Raw genomic sequence first — 15,309 nt, 5'->3', positions numbered from 1 at the left:
CATTGGTTGAGAGAATCATTCAGGTGATGGAAATCTGTTATTTGTATGCTTTTTTGCAGGGAGGAAGTCGATGCCACTCAGGTGCTACTTGCAGGTCATCTTTTACAGTTTTAGAAGTCTAGTTAAAAGGAGTAGTTTTGGTAGGTTAATCTTCCTGAGTTTGTGAGAAGTTGGAAGATGACCATGACTTCAATGCAACTCCTAAGCGTAGTTTGAGCGAGAAAATTTCTCTGTTTCTAGGCTCACTTCTCACTTGAAGCAGCCTGTAGATGGATATGACGCAGAAGGCAATCGACAAAAAGAATCAGGTAGTAGACTTTAGTCTCATCTGAAATCTGTTTGTTGTTTCAGACTTTCAGTTCCTTTGCTTCCAGGTTTTTACTGAATCGAAAAAAGAACACCGGAACTTCTCTAATAAAATAAATTATTTTCATAAATTTATTAAAAATTCAAATTCCTAGGATGAAGCAGCCAAAAATTCTCGACTGAAATTTTCAGTGATACATTATCATAAAAGAAATTGTTGGTATTTTCTAAAATTGGAAAATAGATAGTAAAATTCTGGGGTTAGAAGGCAAGTTCACAACCTGCCTCCACTGAGTTGATGGTACAGTTTAAAAACACATCAACCCGATGCCCGCTGGATTTTTTCTCCATCATCTTTGAGGGAGTGTCATTGCCTGGTTCCAGCAAAACCCGTTGGATTTAAGTGAGGGAAAACGTCCAGAAAAAAGTTTTTTTTGCAGTTGAAGCCATTGTTATCATTGTCATCGCCCCAGCAACGTTCAAAACTGTTGATGATTAACCGTTTTCTGCTCTGTCATAAGCATTGGATTTGTGCTTTGGTGCAAATGAGAAGCCTGGAGGAACCTTGCCAAGCAACATCTCAGAGATTCGAATCTGCAGAAGAATTATGACGAGTGAAAAATAAGATCGGTTGATTGCGAGAGTTCTGTTAGGGAGGTTAACTATATTGTTGATCAGCCAGAATAAGAGGCAATTGCATACCCAGTCAGCTGCAGAATCAGAGGCCATTAGAGTCTCAAGGTCATCGCGGCCAAAGTAGGAGGGTGGCCGCCAGTTCAGCTGTTGTGGGATAACATCTAACAGACCAACAGGGACGTATCTGTATGTGTAGCTAAGCCATTCCAGCATGAAATGCCTCGTCGTCTCAACTCCTGCAGACATTAGGCAAAAATAAGTATACCCACAATAATCGAGTTTAGATATAATAACAATAATCTGTTTCTACAGAGGTTCGTTAATTGCAACTGGAGGCTTCTTACTCAAACTTACCAAGTTATTGTCACAAAGGGATCGCCTGTAACTAAGTATAGATCTGTACAGTCATTCTATAGAAACTTTCTAGTCATCTTTTGCCAAGTTCTACTTCTATCTACAGCCTATCCTTTGATTTGATGTCCTCTTATTTGCTAAACCATCTACAACTCCTTCCCAACGTGCAAATGAATCTAACACTAACCAATTAAAATTTAAGTAACTTTCAACTACTCAAATCACATAACCGAATATCCATCAACTCTAACCAAAATTGAAATGATATCAAAACTTTCCGAGGCTCCAACTCTCAACCAACCAACTCATTAAAACAATGGAAGTTTTATAGTAATGATAAACAAGTGAAGAGACAAAACGAGAGAAACAATGACATCAAGATTTAATGTAGAAAATCTCCGAAGAGAGATAAAAAACCAGAGGGCCTATAAGCAATGAAAACATCCACTATAGGGCTCAGAGTATTGACCCATGCACTATGTTGATTTTCTTCATAATGGATGTTTTGGATTACTTGTAATCCTGTGGTTTTTTTATTTCTTCGCAGATTTTTCACATTAAATCTCAATATTCGGTTGTGTGATTCAAGTAGTTGAAAGTTTATGTAAATCTTAATTAGAGTGTTGATTCATTTACATGTCAATTACATTGATTAACTTGTTAGGAGAGTATTGTTGCATCTATTCATGGGGGTGGATGAATCAGGGGAGTGATTAGCCTTCATTGGAAACCATCTCAACTTTGTAAAAACATCTATTCACAGAAGCGTAAATTCAAAATTATGGATGCAATTACAAACAGAGTCTTCATTATACATTGATTCAAATAAAATTTCATTTTACCTAGGTCAGCTACAAAACAATTGGATTCATCCACTCAATCCAAGAATAGGATGCGTGAAAACAAATATCACACACCAAGAATTAATAAACATTACATACCTTTTGTGTCAGAACCCCAATGTTCAAGGCCACACCGAACATAATCCTTCAAAATATTTAACCTTTCCCCAGAACTGATATCCCAGTGTCTCTGTTCCTTGATTTCGGTAAATATCCAAGGCTGCAAAGTACAAGCAATAATACTCAGAGGCTATAAAAACACCCTCCCAAAAAAATATTATAATCAAAAGGTTCACTGGCATGTGAGAGGATATGGAAATCAAAATTACAAACATATATCAAGAACAATCACAGCAAGCAAAAGCTCACAGGACAAACCTTAACTAAAGCCCCTCGAGCAATCATGCATGTAGAAAGCTCAGGACAGCCTGACTTGTGCTTGTTCCAGTCTAAATATGAAAAGATGTCCCCATTTCCCAGGACTTGCAGAGCTTCAGGGGCTTTTCTCGCGCACTGATATATGTACTCCCAATCAGCAAGCTTGCTATAGCGTTGCTGACGTGAACGACCATGTATGGTTACCACATTGGCTCCCCATTGGCCAATATCTGCAATTAATGAATCAACTCGATTTCGCCCTTCTAAAAAACCTGTTCGCACCTAGAGTGAAAAAAAGCTTCAGTATAATGCATCTCCAATGAGCTTGATAAGAAAAAATGATAACATGTTGAGATCAGAAGTGAAAAATTAAAACTGAGTTCAGAAAATTCAGCAAAGATGAAGAGTGCATTGTCATCACAAGAATTCTACAATTACAATTTTCAAAATCACAAGATGAACAAATAAAACTAAGCATGATTTCCAGGTTAAAAATGCCTACCGGTGAAAGTCATGCAATTATTTTACAAGCATCTGCGTAGTGTTGAAAAATGCTATCAATTACCTTGACAGTTATAGGTTTGTCCACTATGCCAGAAGCTGCTTCTATAATGTTTTTCATTCGCATTGGCTTTGTAAGAAGAGCTGACCCAGCACCCTTGTTAACGACAATATCTATTGGGCAGCCCATGTTTATATCAATGAAGTCCACTTCACACTCCTGGTCTATGAGTTCAACAGTACGTGCCACAGTATCAGGATATGCCCCACATATCTGTACGCCAAACAAATCCTCTGCTGAATGTCGCCTCAGCAGCGCCCATTCTGAAGCTTGACCCTACTCCCAAATCAAATTTGTGGTTAGAATTTGATACATTGACCCTAATCAAAACAAGTCATACTACCACCTCACCCCTCCATGCATAACAAGATCAACAATAACAATAATTTGTTTTGCTAGGTACAATGTACATCAAAACCTTGATGCACCGTTTTCTTTGGCACTTGATTATAAAATTAGATTATTGCCTATTAAAAAAAATCATCATGTGCATCAAAGTACTATATTCTATCTGTATGTTACATAGCAGAAAACATTATTTTTCTTGATATGACATCATGTTGAGTATGAATATTAGTCTTATGCTCTGGCAGAAAACCTGCAAAAATCTAAGACAGCCATCCTATACAGGTAAAGGAAAAAAGTGGCCCTTTAGAAGGCATACTAAAAAGTTTTCACTTAGGCCAGGTTAATAGCCTTCTAGGTAGAACTCAAAAGGTCACCAGGCAGAAAGTTATCCATATAATTATATGAACCCAAGAGAGACTATTTGTGAATGACTTCTGCACTAAAGTTACAGCCCTCTTATATAACTTTCTTAACTTTTGTAGCATATGTGATATTTTACAACCCAGGCTGTTTTTGATTAAAAATCTTACCACCAGCTGTGATGATATTTTTATCATTAAAATTGTAAATATGTGGGGTCAAAAAAATAAAATACCTGCAAGAGATTTGTGCACATTGCCATTTCCCCACATGTTACATCCGCTCCCAACATCTTGCAAACCCTTCGGAAAGGAAGATTCCCAACAGTGGTTAGAGGTGCAAGATACAACTTTTCTCTAAAATCAATAAGCTTCTTCTCACGTGGGTGCAATTTTAGACAACCATCACTTTCAGAAAAAATATTATCAGTTGTTGACTCTGGTTCAATTTGGGCACAGCTTTTCCCTAAATCTTTCTCCTGGACAGATGCACCTGTGGCAATATGCACAAGCTAAGTTTCATAGAACACAAATGCACAACAATAAGTAAATACCCAAGAAATATAGATCCCAACTGAGATAGAAGTTATGACAACCATTATCTGCATTTCCAGTGCAACACTCCTCATTAGTTGCAGATTTTATTTTCTTCGTGGGTCTAGGTTCATCAGTTGCAAATCCCTCAACATCATCCTCTTCTGGCATTTTTGGAGAGCCCTCTACTTTATTATCTGAGTCAATGACCAATTCACCACAACTATTATCATTAGTAGCATGAGTACCATTTGAAACTTTCAGATCACCTTCCCCTTTATCTTCGAATGTTTTAATTTTTGAATTGGCCTTCCCCTGCCATAAAGATAAGACAGTAAATGGAATGGACAGGTAAATATTTAAGGACCCTTACCACAAACAACCTCAGCACAATCAAACTTCAAGATGGGCAAAAAAAAACAGAAAGAAAGAAAAAAATATCTGAGACCAGGACAACAGTCTAAAAATGACAAGAAATGCAACCAGTACTTGTGGGAAAAAAATTTAATAGCGAAACATCCACACCTAAAGTGGAAATTATATTAATACAAAACGTTCAACATAGAATTTGAAATGAATCCAGCCTCTGTTTCTAATAGCATTTTAAAAAAAAATCTTATTTTTCCCTTTTTCTTTAAACTTGTAAATTTTCAGAATTTCAATAGATGATCCTGCTTCTGAATGTTTTAGATATTATAGTAACCATTCCTATCTAATGCTAAACACCAAATTTGTTTATATATGGAAACAATGAACAGGTTCAACTTCCATGGCACTTCAAGACACTCCCTAAGCCCTCAGACAAAATCCAAATAGAAAACCAAAAGAAGATGCAATGCAAATCAGCAATGAAGAAGAACTACAATAGCAGAAGCACAAAACTGAACCAAAAAACCAAAGAAAGTGAGTCTACGAACAATCAAGACATCAATGATGTAGTAACAGGCTTCAACTTGTGTTCATAATGCACATAGAGATGTAGGAAACTATATGTTCATACCAGAAGACCAAGAAGTTTGAGTTTAGCATCTGCCTTGGGGAACCTTATCTTGTTTTTCCACAAAAGCTTCTGAACATCTTTGTTCAGTCCATTAATTTCAGAGTTTTTCTTATGAAGATTCAAATTTCCAGCAGCAACACCATCTTTATGGGTACCAGAAAATCTACAAGCCAAACCATAAGGGCATGCTCCTTCAGCACTTGTGAAGGGACAGCTTCCCTCTAAATCATCTGGTTTCTACATTTAAAAACAATAAGTCATCATGAGGTTGAATGAAATAATACAATGTGTTTGCACACATGAAAAATCATTCCAACTGATTAAAAAATAAATAACCATTGCAGTACCTGAGCCTTGTAGGCTTCCAAGTCATGGCTGAAGCGGCAATTTTCATTATAAGGACATGCATTAACATTGCCTGTCTTAGCAATCTCGGAACAGATATTTAGGGCTGATTTTTGCTCCTGCAAGGTTAGAATTATCTCTTGCAGTTAGATTACAAAATCAAAAGCTTATCCAATTAACAAACAAGACAATAATTCTCAAAAATCAGAAACCCAAGGGCACATAACTTAAACACAAAAGCTACAAGACAAGCACTCAGAAACTGTTTATTTCTTTCACAATCGTTTGCAGGTAAACCACTAATACACAAACCCAGGTCAAATCACCACATTTCATAACCCCTATTGTTCCAATGGTTCAGTACGAGTAACAGTTAATCCCATATAAACCAATTCTGGCTAAATTGCTGAATGCTGATACTGGAAAATGTATTAGAAACTCGGTTTCCTCCTATTCTATCCCAAAATCTTCATAACCTTATCTGAATTCCCAAATTTATGGGAGAAAATTTGCCACCAGAATTCCATATAGGATGCTCCTCCATATCCCAATTCAGCCCAACTGTTTCCAAATACCAAAATAAAGCTTGGAATTTGGAGCCAAACACAGTATATAGAACAAATTATACATTGATGGATCATGATACAGCCCTCATACATATACATTGAATCACATTCTCACCAAAACAAACAAATAATATCCACGAAGAACCCAAAAACGCAGTTGTTTGATGTAAGTACATGAAGTTTCAGAGAGAGATAAGAGGACCTGGCGGCGTTCTCGTTTGAGCTGGCGTTTGGATTTCTTCTCCTTAACGAAGGTTGAAGGAGTGAACTTGGAGTCCGAAGCAACGTCGTTACAAGGCCTGAGAGGCGGAGGACGAAGGAACTCTCTCTTCACAGGAGCTATGGCCTTGGCGACAAGTTCTTCTGGTGTTTTCTCCGCTCTCTCTGTAGCCTTCGCTTCTTCGACGAGCTCTACCGACGACCCGTCCATAGCGGCCGAGTCGACTCGGTTCAGTGGCTGTGAAGTGTGGTCTGCTCTGTTTTAGGGTTTCTTCCACTGGGTTCCAATGCGGTTAAGCTTTGTTTTAAGAAGATAAAGGTAAAACGACATCGAAACGCAGCATTTGTTTCAAACGTCCCGTTTCTATTATCGATCGATACGCATCGTTTTTGTTCAAAACGCACCGTTTTAGCGAGCAAATAAAAACTTAAGGGAAAAAGGGGAAAATAATGTCAGAAGTGGGATTTGAACCCACGCCTTCTCTCGAAGACCAGAACTTGAGTCTGGCGCCTTAGACCACTCGGCCATCCTGACTTTTGTTTTAAAGGCTTACCATTTAATTATATGAATACAATTCAATTAAGAATTTTGTAGTAATGTTTTCTTAAAACAGTTTTTAATTGTTTATAGAAATAAATTTCTATTGAAAAAACTAATTTTTATGAAGAATATAAAAGTGTTCAACCTAGAATGGTTGACACATTGACTGCCTTCAAGACTATAGAATATAACCCAAGCAGTGTAACCCGAGGGTGGACCCCAATTGAAAGGCACTAGACGGACCAACGATAAGTGAGATAAAGAAAGTAGCTAACCCTATTTGTAAAACCTTGTCGCAAGAGAGTCTTACTCTAATGAGAATCTAAAAAGTCTTTAAGCAGGACAAGAAAAGAACTCGCCCTTTGACACCAAAGGGTAAAAGTTGATTGCTAGTGATGACTTGGTGAACAGGATCTATGAGAAAGGTTCTCAAACCGGGTTTCGACCAACTCGAAGCCGACAAATTCAATCAAACAATACAACAAGTTTAAGGGTGACTTGAAAGGAATGGAAGGGCATAGGCTTAATAATGAACTCAAACCCTCTTTACATTTTTAATTATTAGTTAAAATAGATTTAAAAACAACCAAAAAAAAATTATTTAAAACAACTTGTTTTGATAAAAAAATTTCCAAAAAAAAAAAAAAAGGTCTTTTGCGAGTGAAAGATCTTTGGTTAGATGAAATGCAAATGAAAATGAAATGCATCTGAAAAAAGTAAAAGACTGTTTCAGTCTCCTTTGAAAGGCCTAAGTTAGATATGAAGTGAGGGTAGTAAGTACACTCAATTCTATTTGGAAACTTGTGTAACAAGGATTTAAGTTAGGTAAAGAGAGATATATCTAAGTTTCGTTTGAGAGTGTACAAGGTGTGGTTAATAATTTTTCTGAAAGAAGAAATTAATAAACCGATATATCTACTGAACTCATAGTCTCACACTTGCCAATGAACCAAACAAGATACACTCCCCTGATAGAGTGGAGTAACCTGCCTGCAATTGCATGTATATGGGAATTCCAAGCTTAAATTTGTCTGCAACAGCCTTTACTAAAGATAAACAAATATGAAACAACTGGGGGAAGAGTTCGATTCAACTCTTCTGCTGTCTTAACATATGATATAACAAAACATGTCTAAATAATGTTTACATTCCCAATATGGTTATCTACCAGAGATAAATAACAGCTATAATTATGATAAAAATTAAATATAAAAGACCTGTATATGACTTCATACTTAAGTCTGAACTTGTAGAGAGTACCACAACTTGAAAAGAAGAAAAAAACAAGACTTTTGTGCGGACCGGACCCAACAGACACAGACTAAAATGAATAAAGGCATCGAGGGTAGTAGAGTAAGGTAGTATGGAATATTGAGATCCGTATGAGGATGTGATGATTCTTCGAGAGGGCATTCCTAGAACTCCAAGCCTCCCATCTTTTTAGAAACCTATTGGTTTGATTCATGCTTTGTGGTTGTGCTGCCATTCTGCTGCTGCTGCTGATTGTGTTGTTGCTGCTGTTGTTGCTGCAACTGGTGAATGTTGAGTTGGGTAGGCTGCTGGTGGTGGAGATGGAACATTTGGGGGTTGACGGAAAGCTGTGGGACGAGGCACTTAGAGGCCTGAGATTCCCCACCCAACTCTGCAGTCGCTAATTTCAGTCGCTGGACCTCCGCAGTTAACGCTTCATTAAGAGCTGTCACATTTCACCCAAATTAACAATCCATTTTCATTTCAATTAAGCAGATAAGTAGTCCAAGCATGCTGCTAATGAAGCATGGAAGTATATGAAAGAAATCTGAATGTTAGGGGCAGTTCTCATGAAGCAGATCCCCTTCGAAAGGAAGTCAACAAATTCATCACCTACTTTGAGAGTCAAATTATCAAAATGTGTCTGGTTTTCAGCTTATAAAATGCACATATGTGAACTAGTGAGTAATTTTTTCAAACATCCAACAACCATGTGCAAAAAAGGAAAGGTAACATGGCTAAGCATGGTGACCAACTGACCATCTATCTCAAATCCACCAATCTGCTTCCCATAAAATTTGAAGTGAAAACATCTAAGAAGGCAGAAATTCAACTAAAGAAAACTAATGCCAATCTAGGAAACAAAAGAGATATCGAGAAAACAAGTTCATGCACCTTCTTCAATTGAAAATTTGTTTAAAAGAATGCCATTTTTAGCTACCCTACTGTTATGCCCATGTGCTTAAGCAGATCAACTAAAAATGAAAGAATCAGTGATGTCACAAAAATATAAATTTCACATAAATACACGTATCTACACCATATATGGTGCCGTTTTAATTATCATCATTAGTTTAACACAAATATATAAGGCTGAAAATTACACCACAGAAATTCCAAAATTCACAAGTTTAGAAAACATGCTCATGTAAAAAATGCACACAAGAAATTATCGATGCCCACTTTTTGCACACAAAATCAAAGTCTAGCATCTTTGGATGCTGTAAATGCAATGTGAGAAATAGAACAAAGAAAATTCATACCATCTCGAAGTTGTGCCTGTTGTTCCATGGCTTGAAGGCGGAACTTCAACTCATTGTTCTGGCTTGTGAGTCCAGCAGAATCTCTCTGGATGCAAATATAAGAAACAAAACTTTAGGCATTAGAAGAAACAAAATGAAGAAAGAAAAAAGTTTCAACAATCAAAATCTCAACCTGTAACAAAGTTAGCTGGGCAGACAATGTAGTAGCTTCTGTCTGTAATGTCTGGACCTTGTGCTCCAATTCTGATATATAACGCATCTTCCGTTCTTTAGAGCGAGCAGCTGATTGACGATTGGCCAAAATCCTAAGATCAACCAATCAAATGAGTAGGAACATACATATGAAATGCCTCTTAATGATCAGATCGGTTAACTAAGATGCAGTGACAGATTAAAGAATGCAATATTATTGAAAAAAAAAAGAAAAAGAATGTGCTACCTTTTGGCACGCTTGGGATCAGTTAATGCAATCTCAGCAAGTTTCTCATTTGCCATAATCTTTTTCAGCTCAGCCCCACTAAATTCTCCATTGCCAAATTCCAAGCTAAAGGTGGCTGAATTCCCATCCATTGAATTACTTGGTGATAGTTGTCCAGGACGGGTTCCTGGCGATGGCAGCAATTTTGGCGACTCATCACCGAAGTCCATCTTCCCCATAAAACTATCCATAGAAACACTTCTATAATGTCGGGTGGTTGGAGCAATATCACCACCTGCACTTCTTTTGACTCCTTCCCTCTTCTCAGCTGAAGAACTAGTTCCCAGTTTCTGCATACTGTTGCCACTCTCATTCACACTGCTTTCTGCTTCATTGTCACTGCTATCACCCCCATTCGTCTTTGTCCCACTAGCTCTGCTGTCCAAATCCTCGCGATTCTCAGTACCATTTTTCTCCTCAGTACCGGAAGAGTTTAACGCATCAATGTTGTCCAAATTCATATATGCCGAGAGCAAATCGTCAACAACTTCACCTTCTGTTTTCCTCTCACCCATCCCCTCTGCATTGCTATCACCACCTCTCTCCCAAGTGGATTCTCTTTTAACCAATTGAACTGGCTTTGCTGCCGCCATATTATTATCTCTACCTGACATGGACCGCTCCAAAGCACCTGAACCCCTTAATGGAATAAGAGGCGGCGAGGATTGCATAATCGAAGAAAACCCAAAGGGGATATCACTATTGGACCGCCTATGTGCCTTCCGAGGAGGAAGATTCTCACCGACCCTCATAGAATTGCCCCTGGAAAATGGTGATGGTGATGGAGGGAGCACAGAGTGCGAGCTCGCATCCCGATCCTCCATTGAGATATCAGCAGAAACCGCATCAGAAATTGAAGTCGATGATGAGTCCCGATAGGGGGATGGACTCAAGGGGGGCAAGGAGTCCAGCGAGAAGAATGACGGCTGTGATAAAGATCGTGAATGAGACGGTCCCGGGCTGAAATTCTGGGAAACCAGCTGCTGATTCGCCGGCCGGGGCACCGGGATCTGGGAATACGGCGAAATGGGTGGGATCTGGTGTGGATGAGACGGCGGAAAACCGTGCCTCTTGCTACTATCACCACTAAAATTCGGAGAAAAATGCCGCATCATTGGAGCACGAATTTGAGATGACGCATTCAACTGAGGTATATCAAGTTGATTCATAGACATGGGTTGTTTCTGAATCGAAGAAGACGAAGTCCCAAATGAAGACTGAAGTCTCTGAATCATATCTATATTAGCTTCTTCAGTATCACCCATTTTGCTTCAAAACCCACTATATATATAATATAATCAAAAAAACAAAAAAAACCCCTAAAAATCATCAAACGTCACACTGAATACCCCAATTCAACTTCACTTCTAGCAAAACGTAATCAACACAATCAACCACAACCCTAGACACCGCAAACGACCACCCCAGAAAGAAATGCACAATAAACCCTAACTTTCATTTCCCTCTACAATCACTCGATCATTAAAAAAGCAGAGACAACTGAGCACAAGTACAAGTACCTCGTGAACCGCAACAATGGAGCTCCAGTTGCAGGCCGGACAGTGTTAGTGAGGGAATCTCCGCCGCATTCGGCGGCGGCGCCACCGAAGCTGTTTCCCAAAAATGGGTTCTTCTGTTGCGGATTGTAGCTGCGGTCGGCGACGGAGATACCGAAGAAGTGCACACCTTGGACGCGATTTTCTTTCAGTTTCTCTCTCTAGAAAAACAAAAAACACTCACTCTGTTTCTCTCTCTAAAAAAGAGACGAAGAAGAAGACGACTGGCGAATACACGGATTTCATGACTGCTACGCGTGAATTTAATAAGAATTTCATTTGGGTTTGGAATTTGCATTTGGGCCGCATTTCAATTTCATTCCGACCGCATTTGCGTTTGGACAAATCAATCTTCTCCTCTATCTCCGCAGATTATGTTGCAATAAATTTCTATATATTATTGCTCAAAAATTAAAATTTAAAATTTTAAAACATTTTCATTTCCTTGGCGGCACCCACTCACTTTCAAAGGCGCGTGTCTCACGACCCAACTGGTTTCCCTTTTCCGAGTGGCGCGTTGGAGTGGGAAATTGCGGTGGTTGGTTTCGTTTTCATGTGAATCTTGAATTATATATGGCAGAAATTAAATTATATTTTCTCCTTTAATTGGCCCTAATCCCCTAGTTGCACCCCCATGGTAATGGGCCTGTGCACCCCTACTCCACATTATTAATTATTATCATAGCATTTCTTCACATAATTCCTTAAATAAATAAAATCAAATGAATGAATTCCTAAAAAAATTAAAGTATGATTATTGTTTTTCATACATATAATAATTTAGATTTATTATTTTAATTTTCCCTAATTTTGACCCTTTAATAAATTTCCATTTTAATGGATAGATTTTCCATCAAATTCTTGCATTTTTCTATATAAAATGTCACATGGAAAATATTAATTAAAATAAAAAAATAGTAGGATATTATTTTGGAATTAGAAATATGATTAATATGAAATTTGGGGTTCCATTAAACAACCAATGATATGGAATAGATATGGAGAATATTAATGAATTTTTTCTCTAAAAAATAAATATGGGGTTTCTTCTAAATTTGAGAATTTATTACTAATAAAAACTGTCTTATTTTTGTTAAGTAATTATTTTTAAAATTTATTATTAAATTATATAATCAAAATATTAGATTTTTTGGGATGGGGGTGTTGACTTCAATTCCATTTTAGTAATTTACTTTTAATATTAGTTTTACTTTAAATCCTTTTAATGTAGAAAATTGAGTAAGAAAATTCCTCTTTGATAAAGACATATGGAGAAATTAAAATTAGATATTTATATTGATTTAGTGACAATATATAAGTTAAGAAATCTTTGAAGATATAAAACTACAATTATGATTTAGAGAATTTATAGATGGCTGAGATTTCAAGATTTTAGTGATTTATCATTTTTCACATTCCCATCTTTTCTTTTCTTTTTTTTTTTTAATTATTAATACAAAAAGTGAACCAATGAAACCCTAACTTGTCCCACACTCCACATTGGAGAATATGGTTTTGCCCTAGGAGATTGGCCTAGACATACCAAATAGAATTTTATTTTATATCCCAAAAAAAATAAAAAATAAAAATTCATGTTCCAAAAAATCGATACCAAAATGGGATTAGGGTACAAATGTTCACTTGGTATCATATTTTTTCCTTAAATGGAAATATAATTTTTTAGTCGTGTATCAAAAGTAGTTATAATTAAGTTAAACTAATATACAATAATAGAAAATACCGTAATTTTTATGGTCCAATTTTGAGGTGTATATTAAATTAAGATACAAATAAATGATATTAAGATATGATACATTGAAATGACCATATAAGATATTAGAACCTATAGTAAAAATATCGATATCAAAATAAGATTAGGTTATAAGCGTAAAATTCAATATGATAACAAAAAAATATTACTAGATATCATATTTTTACTTGAAATGAAAACATAGCAAAAGTAATAATGTATTGTATAAGTTTAAAAAATCATTATAAAAATAATATTTTCTTAATTTTGGTATCAAATCTTTTTAAAATAAAATATTTTTAATAATATTGTCTAATCAAATATAAACCCCCAATTAATTTTTGGGCACAAGGGATGTAATGAAGTAAGACAACCAAACCCCTACCCAAAAAATAGCAATGAATTGAGACAAAAATACAGAAATATCTGGAAAAAATCAGAGTGGAAAATTAACCAACTCATTTGGTACCATTATATTGGGAAATGTTGGGTGGTTAGGCACATGCTACTTTGCCAGCTCCTTTATCATTATCCATAATAATTTGAGGTTCCAAAAATATTAAAATTAAAATAAAAAAATCTTTAAAAATAATGTGACCATGGTGGTAAATTCAATTTTTTATTATATATATATTAAATAATTAAAGATATAAAACAAATGAAAATAGTAAAAAATATTTAAAAGATATTTGATAAAAATAAAGTAAAATAATTTTTAATTATGAAACATGTTTTTTTAATTTTTTATTTTAAAGAATAAAAAATCGATCTGAAAAACTTGTCAAACATACCCAGATGAGAAATATATGTGGAAACTACTAAATATTGGAGGAAATTTTTACAATAATTCTATTGCTCCAATGGAATTCCATCGTCTTCTTTTTAAAAAAAAAAAAAAAAACTTATTTTACATGTCTAGTTTCAAATGAAATATTTGATTAAAATGTGATTTTCTTTAATTAAAGCTAAGAAAATGGTTAGGAAAGTAAATTAAAACAATTATTGTCAATATAAATTTTTCAGAAATTTCATATAATATCTATAATATTTTTAATTTATTATTATTTTTTCATTTTTTTGTTGTTATATTAAGAGCCACTTAGAAGTTATAACCATGAGTATTGGGCTTATGTTTTATTTATTTATTTATTCATATATTTTTGCTTCTTTCTATGTAATCCGTAGATTCAAATTTTATAATAATAAACCAACACATTTCTCCATTGACTAAATTAATATTTTAATTAAAAAACTAAATAATAAAATTTTATATAACACTTGAATAAAAAACTACCTAAATTTTATTTTAAAGACAACTTTATCCGTGATGGGCGTACGATAAACAGTTATCCAAACAGTCCCAGATGAAGCCTAACTCCTATGCTAGGTCTCCCCTGAAATCACGTCTCGTGATCACCACCCCCCGAAAAAGGCGCTGAGCCGTACACGTGGCCTTCCACAACCCGTCGATGACGTAGTTAAGTTGACTTTGCATGGAAGGGCACGAGGGGCATGGACACGTGTTGAAAGGAAAGTGGTATTAAATATTGGCCACGTGGCAAAGGTAAGTAAATCGATGAAGAAAAGCGATCTTATCCAAAAATTAAAAAAAAAAAAAAAAAAAAGCGGAGATAGGCCCCACTTAATTAGGCGGAGGCATGATGGGATTGAAAAGGAGGAGCCCTACTGAAGGGAGACGACGTCGTTTATGTAGGAACGACATCGTTTAAGGAGAAAAAATGGCGGTTAGTGAAGACGTCAAGAAAGCGTGTGCTGCAATCGCTTTTGGAGTGTTCATTAAGTCAAAAGCCACCTTTTACAAATTTAAAAGATAGAGAAAATGTTTTCCATTTTATTTTTAATCACCTTTTTTTCCCCATTTTTTTGCTTCTTTGTTTTAAATTTTTTTTTTTATATTATTATTATTATTTTATTATTATTAAATTTTATATCGAACACATGTCCCCAACTAACCTTTTAGCTTTTATTGTAGCCGATTTGGTTTCAGAAATGGAGCCAAGG

The 15,309-nt window shown here is 35.8% G+C and overlaps 2 protein-coding genes and 1 non-coding gene across 6 annotated transcripts; all 3 read right to left on the bottom strand.

Moving 5' to 3' along the window:
- Positions 1-407: 407 nt before the first annotated feature.
- Positions 408-6,779, bottom strand: LOC117910889 (tRNA-dihydrouridine(47) synthase [NAD(P)(+)]-like). The gene is made up of 10 exons (XM_034825070.1): positions 6,433-6,779; positions 5,667-5,783; positions 5,320-5,556; positions 4,382-4,634; positions 4,022-4,278; positions 3,082-3,354; positions 2,517-2,798; positions 2,238-2,358; positions 1,009-1,178; positions 408-900 (listed from the first exon to the last, which is right to left on the bottom strand). The coding sequence occupies exons 1-10, from the start codon at positions 6,658-6,660 to the stop codon at positions 802-804; spliced, it is 2,037 nt and encodes a 678-aa protein (XP_034680961.1). The 5' UTR covers positions 6,661-6,779; the 3' UTR covers positions 408-801.
- A 121-nt stretch (positions 6,780-6,900) lies between these two features.
- Positions 6,901-6,984, bottom strand: TRNAL-CAA. The gene has a single exon. It is a non-coding gene; the product is annotated as a tRNA-Leu (tRNA).
- A 1,019-nt stretch (positions 6,985-8,003) lies between these two features.
- LOC117911178 (serine/threonine-protein kinase pakB) lies at positions 8,004-11,769 on the bottom strand. 4 transcript variants are annotated; one of them, XM_034825421.1, is made up of 5 exons: positions 11,502-11,769; positions 9,943-11,262; positions 9,676-9,808; positions 9,504-9,588; positions 8,004-8,686 (listed from the first exon to the last, which is right to left on the bottom strand). In XM_034825421.1, the coding sequence occupies exons 2-5, from the start codon at positions 11,244-11,246 to the stop codon at positions 8,439-8,441; spliced, it is 1,770 nt and encodes a 589-aa protein (XP_034681312.1). In that variant the 5' UTR covers positions 11,247-11,262; positions 11,502-11,769; the 3' UTR covers positions 8,004-8,438. The 4 variants fall into 4 exon arrangements, with proteins under 4 accessions (XP_034681312.1, XP_034681313.1, XP_034681314.1 ...); XM_034825422.1 differs by having other exon boundaries at positions 9,943-11,218; XM_034825423.1 differs by having other exon boundaries at positions 9,943-11,207.
- Positions 11,770-15,309: the final 3,540 nt, after the last annotated feature.

Source organism: Vitis riparia, chromosome 3 (assembly GCF_004353265.1).
Source record: "Vitis riparia cultivar Riparia Gloire de Montpellier isolate 1030 chromosome 3, EGFV_Vit.rip_1.0, whole genome shotgun sequence".
Classification (NCBI taxonomy): Eukaryota; Viridiplantae; Streptophyta; class Magnoliopsida; order Vitales; family Vitaceae; genus Vitis; species Vitis riparia.
This window is presented reverse-complemented; position numbering and strand designations above follow the sequence as displayed.

Bases quoted from the DNA above. Each gene is read 5' to 3' on its own strand.
- LOC117910889 (XM_034825070.1), bottom strand. From the start codon at position 6,660: ATGGACGGGTCGTCGGTAGAGCTCGTCGAAGAAGCGAAGGCTACAGAG. The intron at 2,799-3,081 runs GTAATTGATAGC...TTTTCACTCTAG, and splicing joins ACAAACCTATAACTGTCAAG to GTGCGAACAGGTTTTTTAGA. The intron at 901-1,008 runs GTATGCAATTGC...ATTCTTCTGCAG, and splicing joins CTGATTCTGCAGCTGACTGG to ATTCGAATCTCTGAGATGTT.
- LOC117911178 (XM_034825421.1), bottom strand. From the start codon at position 11,246: ATGGGTGATACTGAAGAAGCTAATATAGATATGATTCAGAGACTTCAG. The intron at 9,809-9,942 runs GTAGCACATTCT...GGTTGATCTTAG, and splicing joins GATCCCAAGCGTGCCAAAAG to GATTTTGGCCAATCGTCAAT. The intron at 9,589-9,675 runs GTTGAGATTTTG...ATTTGCATCCAG, and splicing joins CCCAGCTAACTTTGTTACAG to AGAGATTCTGCTGGACTCAC.